The 19,413-nt window shown below is 47.8% G+C and overlaps 1 protein-coding gene across 1 annotated transcript in view; it reads right to left on the bottom strand.

The window, feature by feature from the left end:
• The window catches only part of PRR5L (proline rich 5 like), a 72,002-nt gene that overhangs the window by 12,341 nt on the left and 40,248 nt on the right, over positions 1 to 19,413 (bottom strand). The window contains exons 5-7 of the mRNA XM_007106873.3: positions 11,346 to 11,403; positions 6,462 to 6,553; positions 2,619 to 2,759 (exon numbers count right to left, since the gene is read on the bottom strand). Coding sequence (XP_007106935.1) covers positions 2,619 to 2,759; positions 6,462 to 6,553; positions 11,346 to 11,403 — 291 coding nt within the window. The remainder of the gene's footprint in view (positions 1 to 2,618; positions 2,760 to 6,461; positions 6,554 to 11,345; positions 11,404 to 19,413) is intronic.

Genomic DNA, 19,413 nt, shown 5'->3' with positions numbered 1-19,413 from the left:
AAGGAAAATGCTTAACTAACAAATGCATTGATTCGGAGCTGGATGGTTTTCTCCCTGGGCTGAGAACTTGACTTGCAGACAGCCCTCTAGGAGGGAGCTGCCCTCAGCCCTTGGCCTGGCTGCTGGACAGGCTACGTATCTGCAAGGCCCAGTGCAAGAGGAAAACGTGGGGTTCCTGGCTCAAAAATCGTTAAGAGTTTCCCGATGGCGACAGGAGAGAATTAAACCAAGCACAGGGCCCTGCTGAGACTGGGGGCCCTGGGGGCCGGCCCGGCAGGGAGCACACCTGCTTGGCTTGGCAGGTCCCCTAGGAAGGGACCATTCTAGGATGGTCTCAGACCTGTCTGCCCCTGCCAGGGGGAACCAGATCTCCACAGTGGTCAAAATCTCTGGCTCAGCCTCTTCCTGGACAGCCTAAGGACAGGAGCTCACGGCCCACAGCAGGAAAGTTTGAACCCCTTGTATATTTTGGGGAGGGAGGGGTTTGTTCAGGGACATTTTGGAAAAGCACTGGAAAAGGGAGAGATGGCCTGAGAAATGGCTCTTTTCTCCATATGAGTTAGGCAGGGAACAAGCAGCCCCAGATCTCATGGCGCTGTGGAAAGTAGGGGCCCAGGGAGAGCAGAGCAATTCTAACTACTGGGGCCTAAATTTCCTGCAGCGGGAATGGTCCCAGGGTAGTACAACCCGCACGTTCCATTCAGATCCAGAAGCTGCCGCCCCCGCCACCCAAGGAGCTGGACCTGGACTGGGGAAAAACCTGCCTTTGTCACTGTCACACTCCTGCCTCTGGCTTCCTAGCTCCCAGAGCGTAGAAGAACATGGACCAGGGAACCAGTCCCAGGAGGCCCTCGGGGAAATGATGCCAAATGTCCTGTGTTAAAGAGACCATCTCAGAAGCTCATGGGGCGTCTCCAAGTACCCTGGGAGACTGCGGGAGGGGAGGCAGTGGTAGCCGGGAGAGGCTAGGTGGGAAGGTACAAAGAGCAAGAGCTGAAGAATGGGTGACAAATCCAGCTCTCTTACAAATCAGTACGTGACCTTCAGTTAGTCTGCCTACCTCTCTGAGCCTCCATCTCATCTGTGAAATGGGAAAACTGAGACTGTTTCCTTGCCCGACTTCCCAGAATATAAATGGAAATGGAAGTGTGGAAGCCCAACTTGCCTTTCCTAATCTTCCTCTCCGAATCCCAAAGGCCTCCTTTTCTAGACTCCTTCTTCAGGACCCAAGCCCTATTTTATGCTTCACAGACCTGAGCTGCATACGCATACTTTTCTATCCCCATTCCTTCTCCTTCCTTTTCATAAAAATACTTGACCTGGTATTCTAGCCAATGACACCCCCTCTCGTTCCGTTCGGTAACTCTTCCTCCTCTCTGACCTCAGGAAAGGGGAAGAAGGCCCAGAACAACAGCCCAGCTAGAGAACCGGAAGAAAACAGCAGCTGGTGGGGCGGGAGAGATCGGGGGTTCCACAGCTGACGTTCCACCCCTACCGAGACGGCAGCCAGAGATCCTCACCAGCCTGACCAAGAATGAAACTGTCTTCCCGGAGGACGGGCTCAGAGCTGAGGCTGCAGCATCTGAACTTGGTACTGAGGTCGGAGAGGCACAGCAGCCACCTTTTTGGGGATGTCCTTAGGCCACAAGCCTTGTTTCTTGGAATTGTGCACCCCTATCCACAGAACTGGGCTCCCGGACGCCATGTTATTCTATGTGATCCTACTGAAGGTCGTAGCCAGTTGCGCAAAGGGGAGTCATGTAGCCCGAGCTGGGCCAATCAGTCTTTCCCCTGAGTGTACACCGTTCTAAATCTTGCTACCTCGTGCTGCGGGACCTCAGGCAAACACATAAACTTCCTGGGTTTCAGTCCCCTCATCTGTAAGATGGCACTAACAATAGTGTCCAGCTCATAAGGTTTGGATTATTTGATTCAGAAAGCAACACACTTTAAGTGCTTGGCCCATGCCTGGCAGGTAGCCGGGAACCAGCCAGGGTTAGCTCATCTTCCTGTCGTTGATTTAGAATTGGGATTAAGAGATGCTAGGCAGCCACCTGGGTCATCTCTTGGTGGAAACATGCAAGCCGTGGGATGCCACGTGTGTCGGTGCAAACCAAAGCACTGAATGCAACTCTGCAGAGAGAGAGAGAGACCAAGTCCAAGAGGGCCAGGAGAGGCAGCGTCAGAGAGAAGCCAGGTGGACCAGATACGAGTAGAGACCAGTAAGTGGAGAGAGGCTGGCAGCTTTGTGGCCTGACGTGGTCTCACTTGTGGCTGTAGCCCCTGAGGACCTTTCCTGTGGGTTCCCGGTCTGGCTTGAGCTGGGATGCAGTGGGTTCTGGTCGTAAATTACAACTCGAGGCTCCCTGACATGACAGGATGGGGGAGAAGTGTGTCCACTCCCTGAAGGACGGGACAGTGCCCCTCTTGCCCCCGCCGGGATCCCAGCACCCAGCACAGCGCCAGGGACCTTGACGGTGCACAGTGGACGTACAGCAAATGGACAAATGAACTGGAACGTGACCGATGACACTAAAGGACACTAAACTGAGCCAGGGTGCTCTGGCCACAGGGCCCTTTCCCCCTCAACCTGCGGTGATGTCTCCGCCCGGCCTCACCTGCAGGATGAGCAACATCTGGACGATGGACGAGGGCAGCTGGGGCTGGGCCAGCAGCAGCAAGTCATGCAGCTTCACCTTCAGCAGGACCAGGTCGCGGAAGCCCAGCAGGGAGATCTGGCGGATGGTCAGCTCCTGGCCCTGGCAGGAGAGAAGCAGCGTCGGGAGGTGAAGAGAGCTGGCAGGATCTGCCACCAACCACGTGGGGCCCAGCAAAACAAATGGATGGCTGAGGGGAACGAGGTGTCTGCAAGGCCCGGGGGGCTGTCAAACAGTCAAACACTTGGCCCCTGTCCTTCAGAACAAAAGCTTCGTTTACGATAAGGTGTGACTCGCTGATTCGAAAAGATCCATGCACCCCAATGTCCATAGCACCGTTATTTACAATAGCCAAGATGTGAACACAACCTAAATGTCATAGACAGATCGCTGGATAAAGAAGGTGTGGTGTGTGTATATAAATACACACACACACACACACACACACACACACACACACACAAAGGAATACTACTCAGTCATAAAAAGGAATGAAGTTTTGCCATTTGTAACAACATGGATGAGACTGGAGGGTATTACGCTTAGTGAAATAAGTCAGACAGATAAAGACAAATGTTGTACCTTATCACTTATATGTGGAATCTAAAACATAAAACAAACTAATGAATATAACAAAACAGAAATGGACTCATAGATACAGAGAACAAAGTAGTGGTTACCAGTGGGGAGAGGGAAGAGGGCAGGGGTAACACAGGGGTAGGGGATGAAGAGGTACAAACTACTAGGTATAAAATAAATAAGATACAAGGATATATCGTACAGCACATGGAATATAGCCAATATTTTACAATAACTTTAAATGGAGTATAATCTATAAAAACATTGAATCACTAGGCTGTACACTATTGTAAACTAATATTGTAAATCAATTATACTTCAGATAAGGTGTGACTCAACCTGCCTAGATGACCCAAAGGTGATACAAGACACGTACAATGGGGGCCGCGGTGTGCTAGTGGTCAGGAAGGAGGAAGATGAGGAGGAACGAGAGGGAAGGTCAACAGCGCCTCCCTACAGTGAAGGCTGCTTCCTCAGCTTCACCCACTCAGTACTTGCTCACCTATCATATGCCGGGCAAAGAAGGAAACATAGGACCTGTTAGACTCTTCTGCAAATGCAAGAAACGTAGGAAGAAAAATCACTGGGAAAGTAGAAGAAAGGGACTTGTTCAACCATGTAGGCTGGGGGCAGAGGATGAAAACAGTAACTAATCATCGTTAAGAGCTGACCCTTACTAAGCTCTGACCATGTGCCAGGCTTGATTCTCAATATCCTAGATGTAAATGGCACATTTAATCCTCACGACCACCTCTGAGATAGATACTACTCTAAAATCCGCTCCACGGATGAAAAACCCTACACCCAGAGTGACAGGAATTTACCCAAGATAGAGCTGGATCTCAATCTTCAACTATTTGATTTTAGAGCTCCTAAAGTTTCCCAAAAGAGAAAGGGAAAAGGAGGGCCCATGTCCTGGGCTCTCCTTTGCACATATACATACAGCACACAACAAAAATCTCCTTGGCAGAGGTGAGGTATCACTAGAGAATCATCCCAAAGACGACATAGCTTCCCATCCCTCACATCGACCAAGGTTTAAGGAAGTTTTGCACTTCCTGCAACTCCTTAGGGTTTTACAGAAACATGGGCAAGAATGGTTTTGCCATCCCCGCATATCCCCCTACCCTCGAGTCCCAAGAGATACACGCCCCCCATGCTTCACAGGCTCAGTTTAACCACTCCTTGACTGCCTTCCCCAACCACCTCCAATGACAGTGGTCCCCCCACTTTTCCCAAGGTCCTACAGTTTCTATTCTTTGCACCACATCCCAGCACTCGGCACTGACTTTCTATCTCGTAGGTATCTGTGCCCTCGCTTCATCGCCGGGACTCCTTGCACTTTACAAGACGGAAAAAGGCAGGCAGAGTTCCACACCCTTGAACACAGTGGACGCGCAAACACATTGTCCAGTGAGGAAGCAGGTCTCACACAGACACTTACACAGCGAGTTGTGAGAAGGACCCAGCTGGACTAACAGACACCTCTGGGGGTGTTACTACCAGTACTAAGAGTCCTTAACTCAGGGGTTCTCAGAGTGGGGTGTCTGGACCAGCAGCAGCACTTGGGAAATTGTGGGGGGGACGGGCAGACAGGGGCAATAGCAACTCTTGCCAGATCTTAGAATTTTTCAAGAGAAGCAGGACAGTATCATCCTCAGACTCACGCAACTGGTCTCCTGCCTGGATTTGAGGCTAAGAGGGCCCCTTCTTGGCCCTCCAACGACTGTACGGGGCCACATGCCCACTCAGATCCCTCCCTCACCATTCTAAATCCATCCGGGTATCCGCACCTTGGAGTTCCCTGCCCAAGTGGTCCTAAGGGGGACCTAGGTCTACACCCCCTCTCCAGTAGGACTGCCAAATAAAGCAGAGGCTGTCCAGTTAAATTTGAATCGTTTTTTAGCATAAGTATATCCCAAATACTGCATTATTCATTGTTTATCTGAACTTTAACTCAGCATCCTGAATTTTGATTTGCGAAATCTGGCAACCCTACCTCCCTGGTGTGTCTTCTTGAGACCCACTGTTGGCCGAGGAGTGAGTATTGCAGTGAAGGGAGAAGTCCGTGGACACAGGGAGTGAACCATCCACATAAATGCTTCGAATTCTCTCCCAGGGGTGCAGGGTGGAGCTGAGGACCAGATGAAAGGAGCAGTGTGCTGCAGGCCAGACCCTTCTACTGGAATTGTTAGGGGCAAACCTGAATTGGGAAACGGACCCTGAAGGCATAACCTCCCAATTTTTAAATATTTGACATGCATTTAAAAGAATTCCAACTTCCTTTAAAATACCACGCAGAGCAAACGAAGCACGTGGGCCCTTACCTCTGGTACAAGGTAACTCCTACCTTTGCTGATGGCTGTATCATTGCAGCGCCCGCGCCTGCACTTCAACGAACCTGATTAGATATGATGTCTTAACCGCAGTGGGAGAAGCGCTCATGAGCACATAGCAGCATAAGCGTGTGACAGAGACATATATTTTGGAGAAGAATATTTATTGGTCAGTCTGCCTGAGGCGCGGTCCGTTCTGACCAGGCACTGACCAGTCCTGCTATTAGCCCCTTCGGGAAGGTAGAGGGAAACCAACGCATGTGGTAGAATGAGCTGAGCTCACAGAATAAGAAGCACAAGAGATGCTACTCGGTTTTACTCTAAATTCCTCATTCTGCAGGAGATGAAACAGAGCTGTGCCCAGAAGCAGGAAATGAGTTTGCCCAAACCCAGCTACTGATTCCAGGTCCCCAGTTCTTTCTGCGACATCACGGGCCTTCTCGTATTCAGGAATCCCTTACTAAGGGCAAGGAACATTGTCCCTTTCCCACAATTTGGGAGCCACAGAAAACGTGCCGGAAAATTGTGCTTCAAAGAAGGGGGCGGAGAAAAGAAAGAAAAGGAAAGAAAAAGTCTCCTTCCCCCATCTTCCCTACTTCTGAAAGGTAAGAAGAAACAAACCACTCCAAGAATATACAGACATACTCAAAACCAAGAGGGAAGAGAGCGCCTACAAATTGCTAGGTATGCAGGCACTGCTGGTCGCTTGAGGTTAGATGCTGAATATAGAACAGAGCGGCCTTCCAAAGATGTCCGAGGTCCTGAGCCAGCTCAGGCAGCGCCCAATCCCCTGGTTTTCCCCCATTCGCTGGCAGGCCCCAGGGGGCAAAGGCCAAGGAATAAGACAGACTGGCCAGACCGGCAGGAGGATGTTCCCAGTGAGACTGACCTGAACTGGATAGAATATTGCCTGCAGGGTGGGGAGAGTCTCAGTGAAGAAGTGGTCCCAGACTTCAGCCAGAACCTCAATGCGATTTTCACCTACATGAGGGCGAGAAGATGGGAGGGGAGAAAGAAAGAAAAGAACGGTCATTACTTGCGGGAGAGGCCAGGAAACAGTTCCGCGTCAAATGGAGCATGGGATGGTCGTGAGAGGAAGCTCATTACCTACTTTTGATCCAGAAGTGTTACTACAGTAAACATGGGATTGGATGGGAAAACTCGACCAAAAATATGCAAATATGCCTTCTCTCCCTTAATCCAGAAAAGGGAGCTGAATTTTGAAAAGCACGCCATAACTGCTATCGTCACGAGAATGGTTACAACGTTATCAGGCCCTGTGCTAGATTATTGATCTATAAGCTATCTCATGAGTAGACGACGCCATTACCCCATTTTACAGCTCAGACAGGCCAGGTATCTGGGCTCAAAGTCACACAGGCAGAAGGCCAAGCTGGGATTCCAGAACCCGTGCTCTTGCCCATATAATCCAGAAAGATCATGTGCACAGTTCTAAATTATTTTGTTTTTCATAATCACTAAGACACTGGCTTTTCAGTCTAGATTTGAGCTGTCACTTGAGAGAGACGGAAAGAGGGCTTAGAAACTATCACCTCCACCCACTGTAACCGGCAGGGCATTATTCTCTGAACAGTCACCTGCAAAACACAGGACCCACCTCCTGATGCTATGCCTACCCTCATCCCCCGGATCAGGAAGCCCGAGCCCTGGCCAAGCGCCACCCCCAGGCTAGATGGACATAGGTCACCCAGTGCCACCGGAAGGCTGTTCCCCTAGGGACTTTGCACCTGCAGGAAAGGCAGGCACTGGCAGAGCAGAGCCTGCACGGTGGCTGCTGTTCAATGACCTAGATAACAGAGCTGACTGGGCACTATCTCTGCTCAGCTGAGGCAGGGAAACTGGGTCAGCCAAGATTAGACCCTGAGAGATGCGTCTGGCAATGCACGGCCAGTTCCACGGAACTGATCTTGAAAGATTCATTTAGTGTTGTCCATCTATTAATTTAATGGACAAGAAAAGCAGTGTCTGGGAAAGAAAACAGAACGAGGGCATGACTAATAGCTAGCAGGGCCAAAGCTGTGCAGATTTTGAAAGGTCAGAGTGAAATACACTGGAGAGAAACGCAAATCCACACCACCGTCTACTTTCCCTCAGCGTGTGCTAATTACGCGTTGTTGGAATCACTCATTCACTTCTTTCTCTGTCTCCTCCACTAGAATGGGAGTGAGGGCCCCAGCCCTGTCTGTCCTGCTCACCATTCTATTTCTAGCACTTAGCCAGACACATCAGTAAATCAATGTTCGGAAATCTTGACATGAATGAATGGCAAGTATTGAGCGCATAGGTTTTTGCAGATACTAGGGCTGGTGAGTGGAAGGAGGTTACCTTTTAACCCAAATATGGGATAGGACAGAGCAGGACTTAATAGCTAGCTCCAACGCTTTCCTTCGCTCTTACGTAAAGAAACCACAGCATAGGCAACCTGGCTGGGGAGAGTCTGCTTCCTTCTTCTGTGTCTTCATCCTCTTCCGTATTCCCCTTGTATGTGACTTTTATTTCAGCCCCTCATGCTCACCATGCCCCCTCCATGCCACAGGGCCTTTGCACGTGCTAGTTCCTTTGGCTAGACTCTTCTCGCTCTCCTCTCTTGGCCTAACGTACATCTGTTTATCTTAATGTTTTCAACTCCAGCATTACTTCCACAAGAAAGTCTCCCCCACTGGCCAGATCCCCCTATTATGGATTGTATTCTTAGTACTTGTCCCAGTGGGGTTTTATATCTGATGGTGATCTGATTAATACCTGTCTCCACTACCAGGTACTGAGGGCCTCGAGGACCCGTAATCCTATGAAGTTTTGTTCACCACTGTGTCCCCAGCACCTAGCAAAGTACCTGGTAAACAGTAGATAATCAGGGACTTCCCCGGTGGTGCAGTGGTTAAGAATCCGCCTGCCAATGCAGGGTATACGGGTTCGAGCCCTGGTCCGGGAAGATCTCACATGCCATGGAGCAACTAAGCCCGTGCACCACGACTACCGAGCCTGCACTCTCGAGCCAGCGAGCCACAACTACTGAGCCCGTATGCCACAACTACTGAAGCCTGTGCGCCTGCAGCCCATGCTCTGCAACAAGAGAAGCCACTGCAATGAGAAGCCCACTCACCGCAACAAAGAGTAGCCCCTGCTCGCCGCAACTAGAGAAAGCCCGCGCACAGCAACGAAGACCCGACGCAGCCAAAAAAAAAAAAAAAAAAAAAAAAAAGTAGATAATAAATGTTTGAATGAATGCATCAATCACCACTCTCTTTTCAAAGGTAGGCTAGTTCACTGCAGGGAAGAGGTCGGGAAGTCAAGAGGATGGTCTGAAATGTTAGGGCATCCTGGTGCCTAAAACCAAGGTGAATCCCAACTCCTGGACAGTGTATCTCAAAGGAGAAAAGGCTATGCCAGCTCCTTTATTGATGGCCCTTATCCTAAGTCTTCCATCACAAAGACAAGCAGAGGCCCTCCCGACTGGAAGGAAGTGACAGAGAAGCCTGCTCCTCAGTGCTGGTGCCTACTTACTCCCCTTCACCTCCAAGATGGAATACTCATCAGCAATGCAGTCATCCTTCAACCTGGCAGCAGGAAGGCGCCACTCCTGGGAACCTGGGTCTAACTGCCTGCTGCAAATTTCAGAGAGGAGTGGAGGTTTTGGAAAGTGTTCAGAGAAGAACATCAGAGAGACACAGGCTAACAAAACCGAGTAGCCCCGGGAAGAAAGAGTTAAAGGGAGGAGGTGACTCCATCTCCAAGAACAGCCCACAAGTCAAGGCCTTAGCCCCCTGCAAAGATGAAAGGGGTTGGGATGGGAGGTTCTAGATGACTGTCCTATAAAAATTGTCCTCTAGTTGCCATAGAAGTTTAGATCACCAGAGGTATATAGAATAGGTATGAGAAACTTCTTTAAAGCCAAGGTCACTAAAGCTCTAGAAAAGATTACGCAAAGTAACAAGGCATATTCTGTCCACGGAAGAGCACCACATAATGAGGGGCTACCTCTGTCCCTTCTGCAGCTGTCAGGTAGAGTGGATGTGTACAAGCCAGGTCAATAAAGTAAAGGTTGTTCAGTGATAGGATGGATCCAAAACTCTATTTTATAGCAAAAGAATCCTTTTATCCAAATAAAATCTTTCTTGGAGTTATAACACACAAAATGAAAAAGTAGAGATGTTCCGGTTAAAGATGTGAAAGACCCTTACAGGTTCCCACCTGCCCCTTCACTGTGCAGGAAGAACCTTGCCACCCAGTCCCCAGGACAAGAAGGGACCCAGCAAGAACATCCCGGCCCACTGCTCTCTAGTCGTGCTTTGGGGCAGAAACACAGAACCTTGGATGCCCTTTGTTTATCCCGTCTAGCTCTGCGCCTGAGTTTTCACTCTGAACGTAGCTATGTTAAGTGTCACTTGGGTGACAGACAGTCCACTTTCCCTTTTAAGGGTCCTTGACGCTCTGGTTTTGCTCAGCATCTCTTTCATAATGCTGGCCTTCCGCATGTCCAGGAGCACGGAATAACTCCAAAGGACCTACCACGACGTGGCCGGAGACCGGGCAGGCAGCCACCTTTCACACTGGTGTACCAGCCTCACTCCAACGTGCAAAAGGGCCACGAAGCTCTTGTCAATGCCAGTCACTCAAAAACAAGGCCTCGGGTTACTGGGTATCTCTAAGGTTGAAAAAATCTCAACGTAGCTGCATTTGAGGGAAACAAGGCTGCAGGTTCAGTCAGTTCTTGAATAGACAGAGGTTCATTTCAAAGCTCTCATTTTCCAAAGGTTTGGTGAGCACTCACCGTGTGCTGGGACCTTCCAGTGTCAATTTCTCAGTTTTCTTCCTACTTTGTCTTTCTAGGAGACACTTCACTGGACACAAGTGTCTCTCCCAGGGAAGGAGAAGAAAAAAGGAATGACCTACTGCCTGATAAGTCTGAATCTAGAAGTAAACTTGACCTACAGATGGAGGTCTCTAGGCTGGAATAGGAAAAAAAAAAAAAAAGAAGGAACCAGTTTGCTTACCTACTATGTGCCAGGTACGGAGCTACGCCAGTTATACTCCCTACGATCCCTAGTCCCATTTTATCATTTTAAAAATTATTTTAAAAAACCAAGGCTCAAAGAAACGAGAAACTTGCCAAAAGTCACCCAAGAAGTAGGTGGTAAGCTGCATCAGGATCCACATTGATGGGAGCTGAGATCAGCCGTTGGTGGAGTCATGGGGTCGGCCGACTCTTGCCTTTGGCCACCTCCCAGATCCATTCAGTGCCTTTCTATCCTGTCAGCTTGGCTCTAACATCTTTTTAAGGCTGGGAGATTTTTCTTTGTTCATTAAATCACCCCCCCCCATTGAGTAGGTGCCTGCTTAGCCTCCTGTCCCTCAAGTGCGCTGGCCTCCTGACATGCACCACCTCAAGAAACAGTACTATACAAAGGCCAATAGGAAATAGCCTGGATCAAACCAGAGGGAACAGCACGGCAGGATCTGCAGTATAAGTTGTCCCCTCCAAGGAGACCACCAGCATGCATCCCATGAAAACCCCCCTTAACGGGGTCTCCAAAGAGGCCACCCTAATTCCCCCTCAGTTCCCCAAACCCAGTCTGACTTGCACTGCTGGGCGTGGCTAACTCAGGCGGAAATGCTGCCCCCTAGCTGGAGAAGGGGCAGCCGGGGTGGTGCACGCGCTTGCAGCCTGCCTCTCTCGGACAGAAGCATTCCAGCTGTCCAAGCATCAAAGGCTGAGTCAGAGGGCCGTGGATGGGGGCTTCCTTGTACTTGCCTTCACACAGCTTAATCTTCTCCTCCACAAACAGCAGTCCTTTTGCTAGAAGCTGGTTCTGCCGAAAGAGAACAAAGGACACAGAGTTGGGCTACTTCACTGCGTGACAAACCCAGATCCACTCCCAGGGGGCGAGGGCACAGGGTTCCAGGCACTCAGGCACTACTCATGCCTCCAGGCTGAAGAAGCCTTCTATCCTCTAGGAAGGCCGAGGCTTCTGGAGGCATCAGTGAGGCAGCCCGAAGCAAAGGAAGGAGATGAGAGCCAAACCCAAGTGTCATCCCCATCCCTCCGACCAGGGAATGGGCTGCCCCGAGCTTGGCTGAATTCTCTGGAAGGACTAGGGTAGACACCCAATGTCCTTCAAGCCCTTCATGTAAAACTCAGAAAAGGGAGCATGGAGGCAATGGGAAATTATGCAGAAATAATGGATTTTTTTTAAAAAAATGATTTTTTATAAAAATGATAAATCTCTCACGCTAGCATGAAAGAGACTGCCTGCAAGATTTTAAGCAGCAGTGAGTGTGTGTCCGTCAGTGAGCGTGTGTGTGGGAAAGTTGTGGAAAGAGGGAGTAAGAGGAAGTCCCTTTGCAATTACAACTAACAATTGCTGAGTGTTTTGCATGTATCAGAGGGTTTATATTCTTCAGCTCATCTAATTCTGACCCTCCCAATAGTCCGGTCAAGTTGGTGCCATTACCCTGACTTTACTGATGGTCGGGGAAGAGGCTGGAACACAGGACACAGAGCTGGTCTTCCTAGCTCCACAAGCCATGTTCTGCCCGCTCTGCTTTGCTGCCTTCCAGCAAGTCTTCCCACCCAGACCCCTCCTTCCCTCAGAAGGCTACAGCTGGTCCCACACGACGCGGGCAGCCTCTCCAAAGGTCACAGAAGCTCAGAGAGTAAGGATGCCTCCCCACTCACCTCACATCTGTAGATTAGCAAAGGCCTCTGCTTATAGGGTAGGGGGTACACAGTGGTATATATCCTACCCAAAACCTAATGCATTTCTTAGTACTCTCTTTTATAAAAACCCTAAAACCCTGTTACAGTGATGATGAGAGCATACATGGCAGAGAAGAAAGAACCTGGACATCAGACAGGGATTCAAGTCCCAGCTCAGCTACTTTCTAGCTGTGTGATCTTGGACTTCATTTCCCTGAGTCGTGAGTCCCTCATCTACAAAATGGCACCACAACAGCAATATCATAAAGTTCTTACAATAATTAATCATTATAAATACACACACACACACACACACACACACACACAAACACACACGGTGTTTTATGTTCCCAGTAATTAGTGGAAATGGGTAGTGATGACAAGAGTTGCTCTTTTAGCCCAACTATCTTCACAAAAGGAGTGGGAGGTAAAGGACAGGGGTTCAAGTCCCAGCTCAGCTACTTTCTAGCTGTGTGATCTTGGACTTCATTTCCCTGAGTCATGAGTCCCTCATCTACAAAATGGCACCACAACAGCAATATCATAAAGTTCTTACAATAATTAATCATTATAAATACACACACACACACACACACACACACACACAAACACACACGGTGTTTTATGTTCCCAGTAATTAGTGGAAATGGGTAGTGATGACAAGAGTTGCTCTTTTAGCCCAACTATCTTCACAAAAGGAGTGGGAGGTAAAGAGAGTCAGTAATGAATGGACCTGCATCAAATATATTAAAGTACTTGATCAAAGGTACTATCACATTCCTGTGACTAATACATATACACCAAATTTTATAGATCCTATTAAAATTCACAAGCTATAACCTAATTTAAAAAGTAATTGGCCACCATTTAGTTTCAAGATGGAACCCCAACTCAAAGTTAGAGTGACATCCTATAGGAGTCTACCAACTCTGTTAAAGGAAAAAAAAAAAATCAATTCCTTTACTAGGAATCATGGAACAGACAAGTACTTAAGGTGAAACTCTGTGTTCTCTACCTTCTAGCCAAGCACACGAATCCCTGCAGCAAGAAAACACCACAGCACCAAACTGAAACGATCCAAATCAAGACTTTGTGCCAGCTGAGCTGGGCAGGAATGGATGGTGGAGGTGTTTCCAGATGGCAGTCACTCCCCCTGAATGGTTCTGAGCAAAAATCCCAATTGAGGTCTGAAGTGTCTGCCCGGGTCCCTTTCACTGGCCCAGATGAGGGCCTCAGGGAGTCCCCTTGGCACTCCGTGCAAGGACTCCTGATGCATTGTTCTCTGTCACCACCTCTACTGCCAACACTGACACCTCAGCCTTCTTCCAAAACATCTACAAACCCTCCTTAATTTCATGTTTCTGAGATGCGCCTACAAATGTAAGAGATACTCCTCCCTATGATGCAGGCTTCATAATTTTGTTCCATCACTGTAATTATCTACATTTTAAAGGTGTGGGGGGGCTAACCAAGGCACTGAGAGAAATAAAAGCCTAGTCCAGGTTATATCATGAGTTAATAACGGAAATTAATTCAAACCCTATATCCCACGTGTTAGGATTTTAGGTCCTTAGGATTGAGGACCACTTAATTAAGTCCTCCTGGATCGGAGAACAGTGCCTAGAACATAGTAGAAGCTAATAAATATTGAGTATATAAATATTGAGCTAATAAATATTGCCTGTTTTGATGCTACAGACCATTCTTTGGTTTTAAGAAATCAAGATAAGACATAGAATATTTGTAAGAGGAGAGAAAGTGATATAGGTCCTTAAAATTCTAATACCCCTATGCATTTGTACATCTTGCTCTTATTTTACAAATGGCATTTATTTTCATTTGATAAAAACTACTTTGCATCTTAAGAGAGAAACTTTAAAAAGTGGCCTAGGTTCTCCTTCCTCCTCTTTTCTATGTCTTCCCCCTTCAAAGAGACACTTGGGGCAAAAAAAAATTTTTTTTTCAAGGAGAAGAAGTTATTTGTGTGCTATGGAGAAATGGAAAACGTTCATTTTAAAATTTCTCATGATACACGGCATAGAAATTCTGTAGCTTAGACCAAATAACAGTAACAAAAACTTAAAAGGGGCCTTAAGAATCATCTAGTCATTCTCCCCTCTCCCCAGCCCTGTGGTCCAAATCAATTGGTCACATACAGTTTCAATAATTTTTAGGTGGACATATTTTCCAGGAAGCTAAAGCACCTTTCAAAAGCGTCTTGAAATGTTTATACCCCTACGCTTTGTAGATTTTGCTCTTATTTTACAGTTGAATAAACTGCAGCTAGAAGTACGGTCTCCATCTTTTATTTGGCACGTGCTAAGTGAGTTAGGATCTTTTGGGCCAGCCTGGCTCACAGCCCCGCTTCTCTGGAGGATCGCCCGCTACCAACGCAGTGGTGCTGTGCCCCATCTTGCATGCTCGAACCATTTGAATCCAGCCTGCATCTTCCGCTTAGCTGATTGGCTTGGTGCCTTCCCTCCACCCCACCTGGGCCTCAAACTGAGCCAATCATTTTCTCCCCTTGGAATCTGTAGTCACACAGGCCCCCTATGCCCCAAAGGGCCCTGTAATCCTGAGGGCCTGGTGCTCTGAAGGGCCTCATGCTTGGGGTTTAATGCTCTGCAGCTGCCATCTTCACTTCTTAATAGTTTTAGCTTTGAATCTGTGTTTTGGAAGCGAAGCCTGCTGGGGAAACGGAACACATCCCAGGGGCTCAGCCTCAGCTCACTCATGGTCCTGCCTTCTACAGTCACCCCAGGAGGGGTTTTCAGGCCCTGGTGCTCTGTGGCATCTTGGGGAGAGGCCTGGTGGCAGCCCCCCGTCCCTGCCCTGGGCTGGCAGAGCTCTGGCTTGAGTGCCGATGACTCAGCTGGGGGCCTCTCAACCACCCCTGAGCTATGTACCGAGATCATGAAGGTTACAATCTCTTGGGGGCCCCGTGTCCACGACGGGTTGTGGCCACGGGTCCGTGGGAAGGGGAGTGCCTTCCTCACCCTGGTGGGAGCCACATTTGCAATCTGCACTGGGCCCTGCAAATTACGAAGCCCACCCTGTCTGCTGGTCACTTCACCTAAGGACACGCCAACTGGCCATCTGTGGGGCTTAAGGCTGCTGAGACCTAAAAAAAAAAGAAAGAAAAAAGAAAAGAAAACCAGCCTCGATTTTGACAGCTATCTTGCATTGTTTGTCTTTCGAAGTGTCTGTTCCCTCTGGCCTCACCTGCCAGTATTCCCAGCCCCAGACAAACGCCTGACTCTAGAAGGTGCTGAGAAAATGTATGGGAACAGAGCTGGAGAAGATCCTGACTTTTCTCTTGTCCCGCTCCCTGCCTGATGGTACCAACCGCATCACCTCCCCAGCCCAAAGGCTTCAAGCCAAAAAACATTACAAGTTAACATTACTAGTTAACATAACTAGCTAACATTACTAGTCACATTCAATAGCAGCCACCTAGGAAATGGGCCCATTGTCACTTAAATGCAGCCCCCATAAATGAACTTGGATGGGGAATACACAGCACTCTAAGGAAGTGGCAGAGCATCCGGAAGTAAAAAAAACAGCTGACCTATCTGTTTTTATTAAGACATCGAAAATGGGCTGCCAACAGAAGAACAAGGCTCATAGGAAAAATGCAAAAAAACAAGGATGTCTGTGGAAAGGCATCCAAAACCATGCAGCCTTCAGTGGGTTGGAAAGACCGAGCTCATCCTGGGTAATCTCGGAGGGTGGGCAGGACGAGGCGAGGAAGGCAGAGGAGAGGGTGGGCCGCTGTAGTGCAGGGCTTGTCAATGTCAACCACATGCATCTCCAGTCAAGCAGGCTCCTCCTCGACCCGGCCAGAAGGACTCAGGAAAATGGGGAACCAACAAGCTAGGCGGTGAGGAGAATGATGCTATTCCCACACAAGGTAGGAATTCTGTAAATGCTTAAGGCTGCTAGCCACCTGTCGCTTCTAATGCTTTAGCAGTGATGATAATAATGAGAATACAAAGAATGACGGTGGAGTTTTTTATTGGTTTTTACTCTTTGTCAGGCACTGTATTATACCCTTCTCATGCATTATCTCACTTTACCTTTGCCACAAACTTATCCCCTTTATATAGATGAAGAAACTGAGGTCCAGAGAAGCAACTAGCAAATGTGAGACCAGAATTTGCACCCAGGTTGGCTGGAATCCAAAGCCCAAATCTTTCCCCCAGGATACTCCGGTTTACTTCAACAATGATTAAAAAAATACTAAGGTGAACAGCTATCATTCATTCACTGCTCACTTTTTGTACAAAGCACTTGATATACGTCATCTCATCTAGTAACTGCATCAACCTTTTGAAGTAGGTACTATGATTACAACTAGATTACCACTAAGAAGACTGAGGTTCAGAGAGGTTAAGTAACATGCCTACAGTCACACAGCCAGTAAGCGTTCTAGCAAGGACTGGGATCCAGACCTTCCTGGCAGAAAGGCTGGTGCTTTTAGGCATCACTCTCTTCTGCCCTATGAGCTGGAGAGGTTCTCAATGCCCTTGCCCACAAGGGAAAGTAGATGAGATCCATTCGGTTCAGATACTGGGGGCAGCTGGCTTGGCAATTTCAGGTCATGTAACTGGGTTCCACCAAAGCTTCCATCCAGCTGGGTCATTGCTGCTGCCCAATCCTGCTACTAGCTTCTCAACTTCCACCTCTCCAAAAGCACTTTCCTGGGGTCTCCCTCTCCACTACCATATGTGATGTCTGGCAAGGCATACACCTGGCTCCCAGGTGGATGCTATTCCCAAATGAGACATTCTTTCCCATCCCAGAGGTGTCTGGCAGCATGTCACTCTGCCTACTGAGAACTTGTATTAACCAATAATTCCATTCTAGGCATTTGTTTCCAGGGACAGCAATGTCTGCAAAAGTTGCTGTTGTTGGCACCAAGCCAGTGATGGAAATCATGGGCCACCTCCATTTTTTTTCCCTTCTGTAACTCTGAAAATAGAGCCATCATCTCTTAGGATGTCTACATTTCCTGTGAACCTGGATGCCTTCCTAGATAAGCAACAAAAAGTCTTATAAACACAACTCACCCCCAGGACCAGAGAGTTCTTAATAAACCAGTCCTGGGGTATGTGTGTGTGTGTGATGAGACCAGAGAGAAAGCCCCAGATGGGGAATGAAGAAAATTTGAAACTTGGTACAAGTTTAATCTTCATTTAGCACCAGTTCACTGGTAAAAGGGTAAAATTCACTAAAAGGGTGAATTGGGGCTTTTTTCAAAGTTATTTTACAAGGAAGCAGGAAAATAGTCCCATGTGTGTTTTGCTGGATACTAAAAAAATAAAGTAAAATAAAATTTAAAAGCACTGAAATTTCTCTTCTCTGGGGTTTTCAGGGAATATCTTCAGGGCATTTTTAACATTTAAAGTATAATCCAAAAGATTTTCTTCTGTGGCCAGATGGCCTGGGTTTGATCTCTGCTCTACCTTTTACTAGCTGCATGATTGTGGATAACCTTCCTTTACCCAGGTTCAGCTGCAGTTTGTGCTAAACGATAATAATGAAATTTTCCTCATCAGCTGTCAGGAGGAATACATGACTTAGTGCAGGAAGGATGCTTAGAGCAGTTCTCAGACTTGAGCACACATGAGAATCACAGAGGACTTGCTAAAACACAGGCTGCTGGGCCGCAGTCCCCTCAGTTCCTGACTCAGTTAATCTGAGGTGGGGCCTGAGAATTTGCTTTTCTGACACATTCTCAGGTGATGCTGAAGATGCACGTCCAGGGACCACACTCTGAGAACCAACCGCTCCGAACTGTTGAACAATGCCTGGCACACAAATGCTTAAAAATATTAGCTGTTGTTACCATGATGGTTATTTTTGTCTTCCTTATAGCTGTGAAACAGCCTCCTAGAAAGGTCGCCTGTTGCTTTCCTAGTCTAACAAATATTTCTCAGACCTCCCACCTCAGTCTTTACTTCTTGTGGCCACCGAGTTGCTGGATGTTTCCACTTTTCCAGCATCTACCCCTGCCTTCCATCCCTTCCCCCAATGGTTCCCTAAACCTGTCTCCTGCCATTTCCGGCCTACTCTACTTGGAAGTCACCCAATTTCATCCATAATAGGTTCCTGAAAACACATACCCATGTGGATCTAGACACTTACGTGATATCAGGGGGAGTTCTGTTCTCACAGAGCCAAAAAGGATGATAAAATCCCTAATTACACCTCATTTGCAGAGTGAGTCTTCAGGCGATATATTTGCAGCATTTGGTACCTACATGTTCTCTCCTTAACAACTGAATGTATAATAACCTCAGTCCAATGAGGCTGAAGAGTGGCCATATCAGCATACCCACTGATTTCCATCCTTCTCTCAATTATATTAAGATCTGTGGTTATCAACTTCAAGACTCATTTTTCCATTTAGCTTCATAAAATTGCAGGAAAGTCCAACAAAAATATTCAAATAATTGCATAAAATTCAAGGAATTGCCAAGGAGATTAAGTATGGCAAAGAGGGCAGCCTGAAGCATCCAGGGGTCCTCCTGGCAGCCCCCAGACTAGCACCTCTTCTCTCCCCTCTCAACAGCCAAGGGGAGCTTTAAGCCACTCCAATGTTCACAGACTCCCCAAGGCCTCTCTTCCAAGTACTGGCCAAATCCAAGATGCAACTTCTAACGACCTTCTCACCTAAAGACATCATCCTCTCCCCTCTTGCTTGTCTTCTCACCGGAGCCCAGCTCCTCTTGTTCAAAGCCCCTCTGTATACTGGCCCCAATTTTACCGTCAAAGCAGAGTATATGGGAATTGTGCCTTACTACCTTCTGCCCACCTAATTATCTCTTTTCCCATTTGAGGAATCCCGTTTGTTTTAGAAGCCTTCCCATGTGGATTAAAGATTATTATTTAATAATCTTAAAGATTATTAAGATAATCTTTAAGATTATTATTAAACTTAAATAATAAGATTATTATTAATAATAAAGATTAATAATCTTAAAGAATAGTAAAGATTATACTGGGCCTGTTTTTTTTTTTTTTTTTGCGGTACGTGGGCCTCTCACTGTCGTGGCCTCTCCTGTTGCGGGGCACAGGCTCCGGACGCGCAGGCTCAGAGGCCATGGCTCACGGGCCCAGC

Source organism: Physeter macrocephalus, chromosome 16 (genome assembly GCF_002837175.3).
Source record: "Physeter macrocephalus isolate SW-GA chromosome 16, ASM283717v5, whole genome shotgun sequence".
Classification (NCBI taxonomy): domain Eukaryota; kingdom Metazoa; phylum Chordata; class Mammalia; order Artiodactyla; family Physeteridae; genus Physeter; species Physeter macrocephalus.
The sequence above is the reverse complement of the archived record's forward strand: the minus strand, read 5'-3'. Positions and strand labels throughout refer to the sequence as shown.